At 41.2% G+C, this 19,255-nt stretch overlaps 1 protein-coding gene across 1 annotated transcript in view; it reads left to right on the forward strand.

Moving 5' to 3' along the window:
• Positions 1-13,943, forward strand: part of ADARB2 (adenosine deaminase RNA specific B2 (inactive)) — a 489,925-nt gene extending 475,982 nt beyond the window's left edge. Inside the window, exons 10-11 of the mRNA XM_083188799.1 lie at positions 8,380-8,558; positions 12,848-13,943. Of these exons, the coding sequence (XP_083044925.1) occupies positions 8,380-8,558; positions 12,848-13,024 (356 nt within the window). The 3' untranslated portion in view covers positions 13,025-13,943. The remainder of the gene's footprint in view (positions 1-8,379; positions 8,559-12,847) is intronic.
• The last annotated feature ends 5,312 nt before the right edge of the window (positions 13,944-19,255 follow it).

Below are 19,255 nucleotides of genomic sequence, written 5' to 3' on the forward strand. Positions count from 1 at the left end.
TGCTAGGAGAAAACATGCAAACACAACAGAAAGGGCCAGCAACTCACACATTTACATTATAATGGATGGTATGACTGGGGTGTGTGCATAATGAAGTGGTAGATGTATCGCTTTATTTGGGTAGAAGTCATGCGGTTAATATAAGCAGTTATGTAGTAATCATTTCTAAATACATTTGTAGAAACAAATACAAATACATATCTCTTTATATTTATTCTGTAAAAAATTTATGGCAGCTAAAGCACACATTTTTTTTTATTATTTTTATTATTTTTTACATCCGATTGTATTCAGCTTTCATCTTCTGTGTGACTAGGGCAGGCATGTCCAAACTATGGGCCTCCAGCTGGTGTGAAACTACACATCCCAGCATGCCGTGCCATAGTTTTAGCATACCCTAATAGCCATGGCCGCCGAGAGGAGGGTGCTGTGGGTACAGCTGTCCCTGGCCCCGGCCTCTGGAAGGGCCCGGGCAGCTAACTTTGCCACAGCAACCCTCCGCTGTGTGCTGACTGTGCTGCGCTCGATCCTCAGCAGGTCCCGAAGCACAGCCTGGCTTCTTCAATACAGGAAGCTGGTGGCCAATTAAAATGCTGCACTGGCTTTTGAGCCAATCAGAGCTTGTGTATCGTTAGCCAATCAGAGAGGCTGCCGGTACACGAGCTCTGATTTGCTGCATTTTAATTGGCCGTCAGCGTCCTGCATTGAAGAAGCCAGGCTGTGCTTCGGGACCTGCTGAGTCGGGTGGTCAGTGAAGGGAGGGTGGGGGGAGATGAGAGGTGGGGGTGGGGCATGCCTCCCAACATGACCCTCTCCAGGAGGGACACACTGCTCTGTTTCTTGACTTCCCTCTTAATTTATGATTGCAATCACCTGTGTTGAAATACCTTTCTTTTCAATTAACCTGTTTAAAACAGGAGCTTGCAATCATTAATTAAGAGGGAAGTCCAGAAACAGAGCAATGTGTCCCTCCCGGAGGGGATCATGTTGGGAGGTATGGTGGGGGGGAGTGGAAATCAGTCCCGGGCCCCAAAATTCCTGGTCGCAGCCCAGCTAATATAAAACATGTGGAATACAGTATATGGCATGCATACAATGAGTCAATGACTTTATTTTGAGATATAAGGGCAATTCAGTGGAAAGTGATGGCTCTAACTTGAAGGAAGATGGTTTCAATGGCAAACCACAGCCACATACAACACAGATGCTCATTTGTAGCTAACAGTTATAGCTCCATGGTACCTTTACTGGCATTCTCTGCATAGTACAGTTTGTGAGCATCATCATCATCAAATTGAACTACCCCATAGTCAGAGTAAACCTATTACCTGCTTCACACCTAGGGGGTTATTCTGGTTTACTCCTTCTGGCAAATTCCTTCTTAGATGGACAAAACCATGTGCACTGCAGGTTGGGCAGATGTTACTTGTGCAGAGAGAATTAGATTTGGGTGGGGTTTTACTTCAAAGTGAGATCTATATTGCAGTGTAAAAATAAAGCAGTCAGTATTTTCCCTGCACAGAAACAAAATAACTCACCCAAATCTAATTCTCTCTGCACGTTACATCTGCCCCCTTGCAGTGCACATGGTTTTGTCCATCTAAGAAGGATTTTGCCAGAAGGAGTAAACCAGATAAAAACCCTAATCTCACCTCCGATCTGGGACAAAACCTGGTTTTTCACGGGACCGTCCAGGTTTTTTGGGGCGGGGCCAGCAGTGTCCTGCAGTGGGGGGGGGGGGCAGTTGGGAGTCCCCACAGCCAGAAGGAATAGACGCATGCTCACAGCATTTACTAAGCATTGCAGAGGATTAAAAGGGGGCGTGGCCCAGCGACAGGCATCATTTGCATAGACCACGCCCCATATTTACATAGGTCACGCACCCTTTTTGGTGTGCAAGGGTCCCTCATCATGTTTCCTAGAAGTTGGGAGGTATGGACACGGGTTCAAGTCATGTTACAACTTGTAAGAGAAACAATTTGCAAGTTAAAAATCTATCACAGAAATCAATATAAAAAAAAAAAAGTAAGTTATTATATTATAGCACTGGCAATGTACAGTATGACAATTATTAGAACATACTGTAAGCTGTATATCACAGGACTAATGTCCTTTAAAAATACAAATTATTTTGACATTACATTCATGCACTCAGTTACTACTTTGCTATTCTAAATTTTCCCTGGGTTATATTAAGCGAAAAAGTACAGTATATTACACAGTCTGTGTTTTGTGCGCATTATATGGAAAGCCCAAATTCTGCACATCAGTCATCTTGTGAAATCCATCTAATAATTGTCAGATTTCTATTAAACCTACGCCAAGTACAGCACCATGGAAACAGCATACCGCCACCTTCCTGTGCAGCTGACATACATTTTTTTTATAATATGTTGATGGGAACATTTGTACTGCCATTATTAAGCTGCATTTTATATTAATACCCTGCAAAATGCCAGCAAAACATGCAGTGTCTGTTGGACAGCGCCGTTCATTAAGCAACGATGTGATGGAAAATGTCACCCTACCAGTGTGAATAAAGCTCCCGCCATTACAATTCCCGATTCAGCTCAGATCATATCTGATTCGCAAAGGGAAATTTGACAGCAATTATTGAACTTTTGAAAGATAAGTTCATATCTTCAGTTAAACAGTCAAATATAAAAAGAAACGATACAGAGCGCTTAGCATTTTAATTGCCAGTCTCCGCGATTGAATCTCATGCTATAATTTCCTTTGCCATTAGCCAGTGGGGAATCACACTGTGATAGGACCGTAATGTAGATATGCTGCTTGGGCCTTGCTCCTGCTTACACCTCTCGACTTAGAGGACAACTAAGTATTTCACTGTATAATGCAATATTAAGATGCATCTTGTAACACTCATTTGAGTATGTACTGTAGTTTATGAACATGTCGAGAGGACGCATACTGCGTGCACTCCCACACTTCAGGCTGACGTGCATAGTAGGGATGTGCTAAATTGCATCACATGCAAATCGTATGCAAATCGATGTGATCCGGGGGCAGTGGCGCTGTGAAACTATACAAGTAACATATGATGTCACTAGTTGCTAGCAACTTCATGGACTACATTCTTATACACGTTGGTTTCTACTTGCCAACTATGCTTATCAATAGCACTAAACAATAAGTGTACCTATTTTTCTGTACTGTTTGTCAATTTTTCTCTTATGCTTATAGGAAACCAAATTCACTATATTATTATTATTATTATTATTATTATTATTAATAATATTATTATTGTTCATTTACCAGTATATGGTGCCACAAGGGTTCCGCGGTGTCTAACCCTTCATAAATGAGCAAAAATACAAATAATGAATTAGAGTAGAAGACAATTTAATACAAGTACATGGTAAATGTAAATGTAAATAAAGAGAGTTGCCCCCGATACTGAAGAAATACTTAGGGTAGCATATATATCTATATACACTGCTCAAAAAATAAAGGGAACACTTAAACAACACAATGTAACTCCAAGTCAATCACACTTCTGTGAAATCAAACTGTCCACTTAGGAAGCAACACTGACTGACAATCAATTTCACATGCTGTTGTGCAAATGGAATAGACAACAGGTGGAAATTATAGGCAATAAGCAAGACTCCCCCAATAAAGAAGTTGTTCTGCAAGTGGTGACCACAGACCACTTCCCAGCTCCTATGCTTTCTGGTGATATTTTGGTCACTTTTGACAGCTGGCGGTGCTTTCACTCTAGTGGTAGCATGAGATGGAGTCTACAACCCACACATGTGGCTCATTGAGTGCAGCTCATCCAGGATGGCACATCAATGTGAGCTGTGGCAAGAAGGTTTGCTACGTCTGTCAGTGTAGTGTCCAGAGCATGGAGGCGCTACCAGGAGACAGGCCAGTACATCAGGAGACGTGGAGGAGGCCGTAGGAGGGCACCCAACAGCAGGACCGCTACGTCAACCTTTGTGCAAGGTGGAACAGGAGGAGCACTGCCAGAGCCCTGCAAAATGACCTCCAGCAGGCCACAAATGTGCATCTGTCTACTCAAATGGTCAGAAACATGAGGGTGGTATGAGGGCCCGACGTCCACAGGTGGGGGTTGTGCTTACAGCCCAACATCATGCAGGACATCTGGCATTTGCCAGAGAGCACCAAGATTGGCAAATTCGCCGCTGGCACCCTCTGCTCTTTACAGATGAGAGCAGGTTCACACTGAGCACATGTGACAAATGTGACAGAGTCTGGAGACGCCGAGGAGAACGTTGTACTGCCTGCAACATCCTCTAGTTTGGCAGTGGTTAAGTAATGGTGTGGGGTTGCATTTCTTTGGGGGCCACACAGCCCTCCATGTGCTCGCAGAGGTAGCCAGACTGCCATTAGGTACCGAGATGAGATCCTCAGACCCCTTGTGAGACCATAAGTTGGCGCAGTTGGCCCTGGGTTCCTCCTAATGAAAGACAATGCTAGACCTCATGTAGCTGGAGAGTGTCAGCAGATCCTGCAAGATGAAGGCATTGATGCCAGGGACTGGCCCACCCGTTCCCCAGACCAGAATCCAATTGAGCACATCTGGGACATCATGTCTCGCTCCATCCACCAACAGACTGTCTAGGAGTTGGCGGATGCTTTAGTCCAGGTCTGGGAGGAGATCCCTCAAGAGACCATCCACCACCTCATCAGGAGCATACCTAGGTGTTGTAGGGAGGTCATACAGGCACGAGAAGGCCGCACACACTACTGAGCTTCATTTTGACTTGTTTTAAGGACATTACATCAAAGTTGGATCAGCCTGTAGTGTGTTTTTCCACTTTAATTTTGAGTGTGGCTCCAAATCCAGACCTACATTGGTTACTAAGTTTGATTTCCATTGATCATTTTTGTGTGATTTTGTTGTCAGCACATTCATCTATGTAAAGAACAAAGTATTTAATATGAATAGTTCATTCATTCAGATCTAGGATGTTTTATGTTAGTGTTCCCTTTATTTTTTTAAGCAGTGTGTATGAGGAGAGAGGGCCCTGCTCGTGAGATCTTATATTCTAAAGGGACAGACAGGAGTGACACAGAAAGGGTAGAAGTGAGCATAAACAGAAGGTTAGAATCAGAGATGGTTTGGTTTAATGATGAAGTGGGTCTTGAGAGCTCATTTAACGTTTGCAGGGAGGTGGAGAGTATGATAGGCAAGTGTAGAGAATTCCAGAGATAAAGAGCACAATGGCAAAAATCTTGTAGGTGGGACTAGGAGGAAGTAAACAGCTGGCAGGAGAGGGGGTGTGCATATGTGGAGCAAATAGAGCGGGAGGGAGTATAAAGAGACATAAAGAGGTGGTTGGGGAAAGGAGGGAGCAGATTGTTAAGGGCTTGTTGGGATATGATGTCCTGCCGTAAGGAGTCAGTTTTGTATGTAATATTGGAGGCAAAGTCAAGTGGGAGTTGATGGTGGCAAAGAGAAGCCGGGGGTTAGAGGAGTGTGATGAAATTAGGTTCTTGAAGTATGACTGTTTGGAGACAGAAAGGGCAGCACTGTATGGTGAGAAAATACATTTGAAATGGAGCAAGCTTATGTGATTTCACTGCAACTCAGCGGTACGTGAACATTTGTGGAAATATCTTGTGAATTTGATGTGCCAGGGTTGAGATGTTGATCTGCGAAGGCGAATGGTGGTCGCTGGAGCTACAGAGTCAAGAGCAGAAGTTAGTGAGGTATTGTATAGAGAAGTGGCTTGTTGAGGACAGGAGAGAGAAGAGGAGACAGAAGTGTGTCAAGCAAAGGGGGATAAGGAAGCTATGCCAATGGACTCAATGTTACACTTAGTGATTGTAGCATTAGGAGGTAGATATGTAGATGGAGAAGCAGAGAGGGATAAATTAAAGGAAAGAAGGTGATGGTCAGAGAGGGGGAATGAGGAGTTGGAGAAGTCAGAAAAAGTACAGCAGTGAGTGAAGACTAGATCAAGTGAGATCCCACTTACATGGGATGGTGAGGAGGTCCATTAGTAGACACCAAGTGATGATGGGGGAGATTCTCTAAGAATCTCCGCCCCCCTTCGCCACCCATCGCATTTATAATTATCGCATATGTTCTAACATATGCGATAATTATAGCAAAGGACAGCTCTTGCGTTAAGAGCTGTCCTTTGCGATGAGAGTCGCCGGGTCCCAGCAGGTCCCGGCGGCTCCCCCCTCCCTCCCACACCAGGCGCTGCTGCTGCTGCCCCGGGCTCTCCTCCTCCCTGCACCCGGAAGAGGATCAGTGCAGGGAGGAGGTCACAGGTCCCGGCAGCACAGCTCTGTGCTGCCCGGACACAGGTGAGAGGGGGAGGCGATGCGGGGCGGCGGGGGTCCGTGCGGGGCGGCGGCGGGTCGTTGCGGGCGGCGGTGGGATGCGGTAGAAGCCCGATAACGGGGTTTTTACCGCATGGCTTGCATAGAGAATCTCCCCCAATGTGAGGTTAAGGAGTTTAGAGGCTGAGGAGTCTGTGGGGATATCAATTGGGATGTTGAAATCACCTGAAGGATCAAGCTATTTAGTGGTAATTCCAGGAAAGATGGCAAATGACAGCTACGCGAAGATGAACAGGTTCTAACAGGTATATGGCATAGACCTCAAATAATGTAAATAATGTAAGGGATGGTTCATGGTGTATGATTTGGTACTGTGAGTGTAACTGGAGTACAAAATGACCCCAACACTAGCACCTCATTGAGTTCCAGGTCAGGGGGTCTGTGTGAATTTGACACCACCAGCAGGGACAGCAGCTGGAGAAGTGGTGTCAGTCAGGGAAATCCAGGTTTCTGTAATGGCTAGGAGATTCAGGGAGTTGGCGATAAAGGGGTCATGGGTGGGAACCAATTTGTTACAGACAGATCTGGCATTGTAGAGGACACAGGAGAGAGGGAGATAATCTTTTGGAAAGAGTAGGATGATATTATCTGGGTTGATGTAGTGTTGAGGTGAGAGAAATATGAAGAGCAGGGGTGATGAGATGATGAGAGAGAAGTGATATTGTGGGTGCATGAGCTAGGAAGGGAAACTGCAGGAGATGGACAGAGTGGGAGTTCGGTGTGAGGAGGGATAGAGGTGTGGTGGAACAACATGGAGAGGAGGGAGTGTGCAAGGTCAAGTGGTAGTGTCTTATGACCACTGTTGTGCAGCTGTGGATGAGAGAAAGATAATAGGAGAGGAAGAGAAAGGAAGCAGAGGAGTGGATGAGAGACAGAAGAGGGGAGAGAAGTGGAGGTCTAGCAGACTAGGGGGAGGGATAGAGTTGGAGGCAGGGTATAAAATTTAAGATTAGGTAGACAATAAGTAAAGAGGAAGTTGAAGAAAACATGGACAGTGTGTAGTAGGTAACTGGGGGGAGGAAAAATGCAAATAGGAGCAGTGTCTGTAAGAAAGAGAGCAGAAAAGAAGGTGACAATATAGTACTGCAGGGGTTCCCAATCTTTTTCGAATCGCGGCACCCTAGAATATCAGAATTTTTCCACGGCACCCTTAGTAAAAAATATATGTATATATAAAACTAAGTAGATTGCGTTTATGTTATTCTTAGGTTCAGTTATATGTTAAAGGGCAGGATTTGCTTCTGATTATACACATTGTATGATTGGCAGCCACCAGCACTGGTTTTGTCCATAAATAATTGATCATAAATAATTTGAATTGGTTCTTGACAACCAACCCGTGGCACCCCTGCAAGTGTCCCGAGGCACCCCAGGGAGCCACGGCACACAGTTTGGGAACCACTGTAGTACTGTATTGTAACGGTGCATCCTCAATTACAGTAACTCAGAAAAGACTGTAATATGTATAAAATCAATATAGCATAGGTTCAGAGGTGCAGTTACAAAACTGACAGTACAAATAGTAGAATTGACAGTGATAGTGAAAGTTTTTGCTGTTGTCAAATTACCTAGGCAATTATATTCATGAGATTTGACTTTGAAAGATAATATATATGTGCGTGCGTGCGGGTGTGTAATACATAAATAATAAAATGCTTTCTATTCAAGTTTAGGTAACATAATAATGGGATGGTATTACATCTAAAATGCATGTTAACATATACTCATATTCACCTGATAAACTGCAAAATACCTCTGTGAAATGTTGGCAACTATGTTAGCTCATTAGACACAAAGGCTGCCTCTGTGTTTAGGCAATGGATATACTCTATATCTGTGGACTGTGGTACAGTCAATAAAGGAAATACAATTACAATTAAGTTTGTACAATTAGTGGTGGAACCATGGATCAGAAGCCAGTTCTTGTACCTCAGTGCACCAGTAACACGTACTAATACTGTACACTTACTTCATGGACTTTGTGTGTGCAGTATACAGTATATATATTTCTTACACTTTGACTCTTGTTTTTGTTAGGAATAAGCAATGCTGAATCTCGCCAGCCAGGAAAATCTCCAAACAATAATGTCAATTGGATCATGGGCAGCCCGAATCTAGAGGTTATTAATGCTACAACAGGAAAGAGGAGCTGCGGCAATCCCTCCAGGCTCTGCAAGCACTTACTATATGTCCGATGGTCAAAACTATACGGAAAGGTATAATGTCATTTCATGCTTCTTCATTTCCAGCATAGTTCTATTCAATATGTTTTATACAGTATGTATAATATACTGCAGAATAATATGCAGTAACAAGAGGCATTATTAGTGACTGATCTGTTTTTCACTCCTATACTCTTATTATATTTTAAAGGGATTTTAAAACTACATAAATAATTATTTTTAGAAACGTAGGGGACATACAGAACCTGCCATGGAGGTTCCTCAGTAAGGTAAGGACATGTTTAAATGGCAGTATCTCAGGATATGTTCTAGACTGGCTCATCTGGCCACCAACCCTTTTGGAGTTTGTCATGGTTATTACAGCAATTTTTAACAAGGCTGTTTCCAATTCTAAAACAGCTCCAGAGAGTGCAATCAAATAGAAAATGCTGTTTATGAGTTTTTTCAAATAAAAAAATAAGCTTTGGATATTTAGCAAACAGTGGTAAAATTAACTTACCATTAATTGGAGGCACAGTCACTATTGTCCATTGGGATAAAGGGCCTTATTCTAGTTCACTCTTTCTGACAAAATCCTTCTTAGATGGACAAAACCATGTGCACTGCAGGGGGGCGGGCAGCTGTAAAATGTGCAGAGAGAATTAGATTTGGGTGAGTTACAGTATTTTGTTTCTGTGCAGGGTAAATACTGGCTGCTTTATATTTACACTGCAATATAGATCTCACTTTGAAGTAAAACCCCACCCAAATTTAATTCTCTCTGCACAAGTTACATCTGCCCCACCTGCAGTGCACATGGTTTTGTCCATCTAAGAAGGATTTTGTCAGAAAGTGTGAACTAGAATAAGGCCCAAAGCTCTATGTTCACCGGCTATTCCCTACAAATAGGCATTGTACAGAGAGTCAGTGGCAAGTGTGGGGGGTGAAGTACATTGGGTGCCTGGAGATGTCCTCACTCCAATGAGGAACCTCCATGTCACTGAGCAGGTTTAATGGAAATCTGTAATTCTGATATTATTATTCTGATTTAGAAATTAACTTTCTTAAAGAAAGAATATGAAGTCACCTTACAAACCAGTGGGCAGTGGTGTGAATTAGAGCATTGTTTCCTCAAACCTGATCCCCATGGTACATTGACTGTGCATATTTTCCAGATCATCTAACAGAAGCACAGATATGTTAATTTACTAATACCAACCATCTACAGTTGGATCAAGTTAATCAAGAAAACATGTGCTGTTAGGGTTCCATGAGGGCCAAGTGTGCGAAACACTGTATTTGAGTATCACATCACACTGCTTATATTTTTGTGACATATCATATAGAATGTTGAAATTCATTATGTTGACACTATAATGTTGACATGGTCTAAATAGCTACATTTTGGATGTTGAAATATTTGGAATATCAGCATTTCACATGTTGACACAGGGATAATGCCAACATGTTTATTTTGTCAACATTATGAATTTTAACCTTCATTGTAGCCTTACACTGACCCTAATTGCAGCTTACTGTAAGCCTGATCCTTACCCTTATTGGAGTCTATTACTAACCCTAATTTCATGTGTCAAAATTCATAATGTTGACATTTTGAACAGGTCCGGTGAAATTTAATAGGATGAGAAATTCAGAAAGTGAGAGATTTGGTAAGAAATCTCCAGGTTTTTTTTTAAAGCAACAATCATTTCCACTGCAAAACCAGATTGATTTTTCAGTGTAAATGATTGCCGTAGATTCCACCCCCACTGCAAGTGGGGGTGGAATCTACAATGATGCGGACCCACGCTCTCACCGGCCACGGATCACCATAGATTCCACCCCCACTGCAAGTGGGGGTGGAATCTACAGTGATGTGGACCCATGCTCTCACTGCAAGTGGGGGTGGAATCTACGGTGATGCGGACCCACGCTCTCACTGGCCACTGAACAGTACTTTGAGTGACACGGATCCATCTCCACCACGGGAGGGGACACGGACCCTTTCCCCCACAGACGATAATGCGAAATCCCTTTTTGCTAACCAAGGCATGCTACCTGCTTCATAATTTAAGAAAAGCAATCTTAACAGAGCAGGGGGGTTGCTTTCTTGTCCACCGGCCTCCTGTGCTGCCAGGTCCAGTTGCAAGTGCACCCTGCACCCTCTATAGTTTCACCACTGGTACCCAGAGGAAACCCACACAAGCACAGGGAGACTATACTGTACAAACATCACACATGGTGGAAATCAAACCCATGACCTCGGTACTGTGAAACAGTAATGCTAACCATTACACTATCTGTGCTGCCCATTAATACATCTCATTCTTTGTAGTAGATAATATGCATTATTCAATATTTATCTTGTACAATAATAGTGTACAAAGCAGAGTTTTCACATCCATCCTGTAACAGCCGCAGGTACTTAGCACAGAGAGACATAAATAACCCTTATGTGCACTACCGACAAACACATTTTACAAACCGTTAACTACAAGAGTCTCTCAGACCACATTTTACAATCCTATACTCCAATATTTATGGGCATTTTAAGGTTGGCAATTAGATACTAGTCAGTGAAAGAGCTAATTGAATTTCTAAATAAAAGCTTTCTTCATTACTCCCAACGACTTGAGTTATAACTACCAATATTGACAAAATAATTATTTTTACTTAAGCTGCAAAGGAAGTATTGACAGTAGAGTTTCCTTCCCCTCGTTACTTCATATAATATATTATTTGAAGCACTGGTCAATGAAATCCTTGTAGCGATAGAGATTATACAGTGTTTAAAAATACACTTTCTGCTGGAAGTAACGTGAATAAAGAGCAGAGAATAGAAGAAGACTGCCTTGTTTTATTGCTATACCTTTGTTTTATGTCACTGTGATTCTTAATAAAAGTTACATTTTATTAGTCCTTTTGGGGATCCACAGTACAGCAAAGACGTGTCCTGGTCCTTCCAGTTATTAGTCATACGACTGTTCTGTGCACCAAGCATTGTTGGAATAGATTTTTATTTTCCCCACTAAGGACTGGATTCATAAAGCTGCAATCCCCTGTACTGCGCTGTTTCAACACTTTAAGACATTTGTCAGCCAGCAACACACAATCCACCCGCAGTGCAGAGGATTAAAGCCTAATGAAGTTTGGCTTATGAACCTTTTAACAGCTGTGTTCTGCCTGGAGACGTGTGTTTGCTCTATCCCCTTTACAGGTCTCAGTATTTGTCAGGTAAAGAGCAGCCAAGGTCTCAAGGCTTAAAAATATATTTTCTTTATTAAAAAAATGTGTGTATATGTATTTGTGCAGGATATATATATATATATATACACACACACACACACACATATATATATATATATATATATATATATATATATATATATATATATATATATATATATATAGAATGCAATATGATCCGCCACTCCTCTATATATAGTATAATTGCCCAGGTGCCTCCAAGGATGATGGATAGAGAAACAGTAATTTTGCTGCACTCAAAGGGTCTTTTTTTCAAGCAATTATATTTGAGGTATGAAACAAGTTAAATATACTTCATGGGTGGATGCCCCGATGTTTTAATGCCGCCACTGGCATTTTCTTCAGGGGCACATCATAGTGGTAAACTGAGAGTTTACTATTTTATTCTCCCACCACACCCTAGTAGATGGTAAGACATGAAATATCGGCTATCGGCACATGTCGGCTCAAAAAACAGTGAAAAACCCCATGTCAACCTTTTGACTCTCAACCTTGCCCATGTCGACCTAATGCTTGTGTTGACCTAATGACCTGTCAACCTAGACTCATGGTGACCTAGACCTATGTCGACCTAATGTTTGTTGACTTAATGACCATATACCGCCCTTGTCATCCTCACCCTGTCCCTTACTATTTTTCCCTGTCACATTTTGCCTCCCCCTGCCTCTCCCTGTCACTCACTGCTGTGTTGCATATTGTGAACTCATGTATGGGTCCTGCACCGCCAGCAAGGCGGATTATCCTACCTCCACTGTGTACACTATAGTTGAAATCTCACTTCTGTTTGTACTCATGGCAATTCATAGGTTGGTAAATGGCCTCCTGTGACTATAAACATAACTTTGGTTAGGTATTGTCTACCCAGTTTGAAAAGCAATTGTGTGGGGGTGGCATGACTGATATACCATAATCCTAGTGGTATTTTCATTAAATGTATTAGTTTTAAATCACTTTTAAATTGTCTAATTTTATAATGCAATTATTTGTATTGTTCTTTACTACATTTAAGCGATTGGTACAGGAAATTACATTGAAAAGTGGCTTATTCCTTGTTTTCAATGTTTTTCTCCACACAGCTGAGCACACGGACTCCCAGCCTAGAAGAAATGCCCTCAGTGTACTGTGAAGCAAAGAATGTGGATCCTACATACCAGTCTGTGAAGCAACAGCTTTTTAAAGCCATTCAGAAAGCAGGCCTAGGCACATGGGTGAAAAAACCTCCAGAGCAAGATCAATTTTTATTAACTGTGTAAACTCCTGATATACCTTTGTCCTTTGCCTGGATTCTACTGGGACAATACAAACTGGCAGAATTTTTATGCCTCCTGTGCAAACTTTGTTATGAATAAACCCAATTGGATTATTTTTTTAATGCAGTAATTACATTATATGGATAATGGACATGTTTTATGTGTATCCTTCAAGGCTAGCAGGAACGTGATGTGTTAGTCTAGTCCATCTTTGAGGTAGTAAACATTATGAGCAGGGCTGGATTTATATTATTGGTTCCCCTTTCACAGCCATTTTATGGGTGGAGCTAACAGAAAGAAAACTTAAAATTAGGCTGTAAATGAGTGGGACTATTGCCAAAGTGGCCATAACTATAGACAAGTTTGGTGACATTTTACACAAAATGAAAAGCACTAGGATATACAAATTGTGTTAGAGAAACTTTATTGGTGGCGTATAGCAGAGACATCCTTTCTGCAGGTACCTATAGTCATGATTCCCATGTGATTCATTATAAATCCAGCCTTGCTGCTAAGCGTGCTTTTACACAAAGGTCTCTTAGTGCAGACAACAAAGTAGTATCGGACCTCATGTCTAATTTTACTTATGCCAATATGGCTCCCCTGTATTGTTTCTAATATAATTACAGGGTTAATACTAGCTAGAGGAAAATGAGCATCTATGCGGAAAACAGAGAACACTGAGAAAGATTACTTAGTTCTTGGTAGTTATATTTGACTTTCATTATAATACAGAGAAGTATCAATTTGAAGAGTATTTTGCATTTATTTGCAATCTTGGTTTGGTCAACAAATGTCTAAAAACCTAAAAAAAAAGTTTTCATGTCACTCCCTTATGACAATCTTATTGTATCCCATGTACTGTTTATCAATGTGATCATTTAAATTCCTAATGGTGCCCATACACGTTACAATTATTGTATACAATATTGTATACAATATCGCATCTCATCCGATCTGGGTTTTGCGATGACATCAGATGAGATGAGATCTAGTACAAAAAGTATGTGCAGCACATACTTTTTGTACTAGATCTCATCTCGTCTGATTTTATCGCAAAACCCAGATCGGATGAGATGCGATATTGTATACAATATTGTATACAATAATTGTAATGTGTATGGGCACCTTTAGGGAGGAAATTACTAGTCAATCTATTCTTGACATTTGCATTGTTCTGTGACATTCTGGGGGCGATGTATGCTACTTCATTAACACTTCATATCATCCACGTTCCATGTGTGCTTGATTGCAATACCAAGAGGAGACTCAGAATCATATTATGTTCATTAGCCCTGAAATCCTAGTGCAGGTACACCAATACTAATCCGGCACCCTTGGTTCCAGCACTGTGCCGGATTATCCATTTTGACAGATTATTGGTGGTATATACAGTGGCATCTGGACGGCTTTTACTCCCACCCCATACCAGCTAAACCCTAACCTCCCAAAGCCAGATTGCCACCCACAGCTTATCTAAACCCTCCTGCAGCCTGCCTGAGCCCACATGCAGCCTAACTCCACCCTGCAGCACCTAAACCTCCAGCCTGACTACCCCCTGCAGACTAACTCTACCCTGCAGACTAATACCACTTTTGCACCAAAAAGGCGGGTTGCACTTTTTGTACGCGGGTCCTGCCTGTGTGCGACCTGGCTTGTGGCCTTTTTCACTGGCCTCCCTAATAATGCCATGCAGGTGATGGCAGAGGAGGCGGGTCCTGAGCCAGTACCGCTTATTGCAGTGAGCGGGTCCCAGGTCGCATTGACCCAGGTTACCCATTTATACTACACCACTAGCCAGGTTGCATCCATGTTCAGCCCTGCTCACTACCCAGCATATTATAACTGGGTGCATTTATACAACCTGCAATCCGGGGGTTTTACATGCTCCCATGCAAAAACCCAGGTTATTTCAGGCTGTGCAAAAGGGGCATAACAGCCCTCCCACAGCCTAACTCCCCCTGGGTGCCAGACCATCAGGTGCAGGTCAATCAGTTTGGTACATGGAACTAAATATTATATTAATACAACATTAATCTAAAATAGAAGGAAGACATTTGTCTAAGGGCAGTATTCAATGAAAAAAATTCTCTGTGCATGGCGAGAGATTTTTTCTCTCGCCATGCACTCTCCCTGTTCCGGAGCCTCCTGCTCCCACTATTCAATGTATTTAAGACTCGCCGCCACTCGCGGCGAGTCTTAACCCCTGCAGCGGACGAGCGTCCGCGGCAGGGAGCTTTCAGGGAGCCGGGGGACGGAAGCAGCCAGAGAGATTAAAGTCTCCCTGGCTGCTCCTGAGGAATGTGGAGGGGAGGAGGGCTCCCCGGGACCCAGGCAGCACAGGCTGCCCCCCCCTATAGCCAGCGGGGGACCCAGTATTCACTGCCCCGATCGTGCATAACGATCGGGTGCAGTGAATATATGAATATCTAATGAGCGGCTCGAGCGCTCCGGCCCCCTGCTGGCTGCACTGTGTAAAAAAAAAAAATAATAATTTTTTTTTATTCAATATATATTCATGTGCTATAAGCACATGAATAAAAATAACATGCCCCTTCACAGAAAAAATAAAACCTGATTTTTTTACACCAAAATTTAAAAAAAAACCTTTTAGTTTAAAAGTTCACATTCCAGCTCTCCATCAAAAGATGGAGAATTTCTACATGGAGAGAGACAGCGAAAATTACTTAGAAAGACGGCGAATATTTCACATTGAATAGGGTGGTTCACTTTTGGAGAGCAAAATGCTCCGTCCAAGGTGAAAAAAGCAAAAATTCTCCATAAAACACGGAGAATTTTTCTCATTGAATACTGCCTTAAGAAATAATGTTTTTTTATTTCCATTTAATGATAAATATTTTCATTATTCATGAGGTAACAGAATACAGTATGTACAGTATGGGTTTTTATGCTTCAAATATATTAAATGTATTGAAGCTTACTTACCGTGTAACTTCTGGCAGGGTTTCATAGAATTTTAGTTATACTTTATTGTCAACATATTATTTGAATTTTTGTATGCAAAGAATATAAACTTACAGAAAGAGTAGAACTGCAAAATGTTCAGCATGGAATAGCGATTTGCAGCTCCTAAGAGGAAAAACTCCATTTCATCTACTAAACTGCAAATGTTGTCTATACCAAGTGGAATGAACCAGTATACACTACATGAGTATATATCACTTCACTGAGGACCAGCAATTAAGTCACTAATTAGACTGAAGCCATTATGTGCATTTGTAAGTAGCACTATACAAGGATTTAGGTTACATTCTGATGAAGATGGCTTGAGGTAACAAAATGGCTGCCTCTGCTCTGCATTCACTTCAGCTAGCAAAGGTTTGTGAAGACTTGTCAGAGTGAATTTCAGAATATTTTCATTTCTTGGCTGGACATTTTCTTGATCTTTATTACTGTGGTTAACTCATACTCTGAAATCAGCTTACACGTGTTCTTCTAATAAAGAGAAGTGGAATTAAGATAACAAGAGAATATCTTCTTTAAAGCAAAACAAGACTTCGTCCCTGCTTCATACCCTTTGTAATAGCAGTATGAATGGCTGACGTACTGTCAGTTATAAATTAGTAGGGTCATTGTAAAATAGTAGGCTACTCAGGGGGAAAGAGATAAGACGACATTAATCCTTTAATCTGCCCATCCATTCTTGTTTGGATTTTCTGTTGCAGTTCATATTTACCTGCAAGACAAATTGCCCATTTCTGCTGTCTCACGCGGAGTCTTCACTCCTCTGCTCAGATAGCATCTTGCTGCATTTGTCTTCCCCTTCAGGAGAACAAAGCAAGCATTCCTTTTAGAAATTTCTGCTCCGCTCAGCATTCTTAGGGGGCTGTGTATAAAATTGTAGAAACACATATAGACCTGCATTTTTTTCTGTTCCTTTTAGCTTACACTGGGCTGTATTTAGAGTTTTATGCTGTTTATCTAAGATGAATGTGCCCTAAATTGTTCACTTCATACATACAACCAATACTATTGGTGGGATTCAATAGTGCCCAGTAGGTGCAAGATGTTACCTGAACTTTTTTTCAAAGCATCAATAATTTACTTGGCAAAACAATTATATAAAATAGGAAAGAATGGCTGTGCACTACATATTGGAAGGCTCCCAGAACATATGGTGCATTTTAACCTATTATTTGAGCAGCAGTCAGATGTGGGTATTTGAAAACCACATAGAAATCAAAACAATATATAGGGAAAAGAGACTGCGCTTGAAATAATAGTACATTTAATAAAAAATTAACAATAAAAACACAAATAAACATACAGGTACAGACAACAATATCAAACAATATTCCTAAAAATCACTGTGGATACACACTATAGATTAAAATATCCCTCAATAGGGAGAGTCCAGAAAGATGCTTTTTCCTATAAATAGCAGAGATAATCCAAAACTAACTTCACTTTAAATGTACATATATACGAACAGTGACGTTTGAAGTGATGAATGAAATATTCAATCTAATGGGTGGGGATGAATATAAATGAACACAGTTCCATTAGTGATTAGCAAGCAGATGAGTTAGTGAGTCCTTTTTGTTATTAATAGTCTATGGGGTTAATAAAGCATACTGTATGCACAGTACTGGCAATGTTATCAAATCAGCATAGGTATAGTTACCATTCCAGAGACTATTGTTAGTTGTGGGCTTGCCACTTCCTATAATTCAGCCAAATGGAAGGGGCTTTCTTGGAGGGGTCCTCACCCCAGTAGTGAAACCTTTTTGGTGACAGTTCCTTGCCATTTTGTAATATGTAATTATATAAAATCCCGGCCAAGTTCAGCCAGCATCTTATACCTATGGTGAACTCAGACACTTTTACATTCTACCAAATGACTCATCAAGGGAATTTGGTGTTTATTATATGGAATTATGTAAAACTAATATTTAATTATTAGGCTAAATTCTGTGTACAATCTTAGTATTGTTTTATATACTAGGTACAGTACTGCATAGTTCATATTGGAAACACAGTTAAAGAGGAACGGGTGACTACTGATTTAATTGCTCTAGTCCATTGGTGCCTCAATTACATGTATTGTGTGTAATAATTATGCGCCCAATCCACTGGCGTATCTATAGTGTAGTCCAGAGGGACCCACACTGCACACCGAGCACCTATTTTTTTCCGTACTTATCTCTACGAAATCCCCCATTGGTGGCACAATTTCTCCACAATTCATTGGGAAAATGGCACTGCGGAAATTCCACAGATTTCTGTGCCCCTAGTTTTTAGACTTTAGTGCACTACCGGCCAGAGGGCAGAGGGCACATGAACATCTAGTCTTACACAACCTCTAACCTTTTCCTACATATTAGTAAAAAATGCACCTGCATATATCTTTATGTGTAGCATAGAACATAAAATAAATGTATGGGAGCCTATATATGTTGCCTATATATGTGACTGCATATCGTATAGTGTTCCTTCATACAATTTTAGTTTTACTTTATTGCCCAAATACTATTTAAGGCAGTCTGACAGTGATTCATTTAAGTTTATTGATCTGGAAATAAATTAGAAAATAAAAAATACACAGGAGATAATGTATGAATGTTTTATGAAAACACATCATCAAGTAAGTTTCATGTCTTTGAACAAGGATCTGCAGCAAATATTTGTAGATATCTGTAATGTGGTCTTGGCTGGGTCCAAAACCCAGAAGTAAAGTGATTGCATAATGCTTTGCAGTGACAGACTTGTATTGAGACCTGTGCCAAGGCAAGATGATAACGTACCACCAATAATTCATTGATAACAAATGACTTTTATGGGGGACAAATTAGGAACATTGATACATCAGCCCTACAAGCACAACATTTGTACATTTAAAACTTATCTAATTGGTGCCACAGGATATTTATTAATTATTACATGCGGTATAGCTTCTAGAGGCACCCAATTTGATTGGATATCTGCAAATAATTAGTATCCCTAAGGTGGCCTGCAGCATGTTTCATTCGCAGTGGGGGACATCTTTCTTGTTCTATTTACCAAGTTCCAGAATGTGATCTGTCACTTATAGACAATGATTGTAAAAAAAAACAGGAGAAGGATCTGTTGGATCCCCCCCAGAACTTTCCACTTATGTATGAGCAGTCAGAGTGGCAGGGCCACCATAGGGAAGTGAAAGTAAAGTGATGGCTAATGCAATTATTTTATTTATTTTTAAACAATGTGCGCATGAGCGTGTGTATAATATTACAT

The sequence above is a fragment of the Crinia signifera genome, chromosome 5 (genome assembly GCF_055691185.1).
Source record: "Crinia signifera chromosome 5, ASM5569118v1, whole genome shotgun sequence".
Lineage (NCBI taxonomy): Eukaryota > Metazoa > Chordata > Amphibia > Anura > Myobatrachidae > Crinia > Crinia signifera.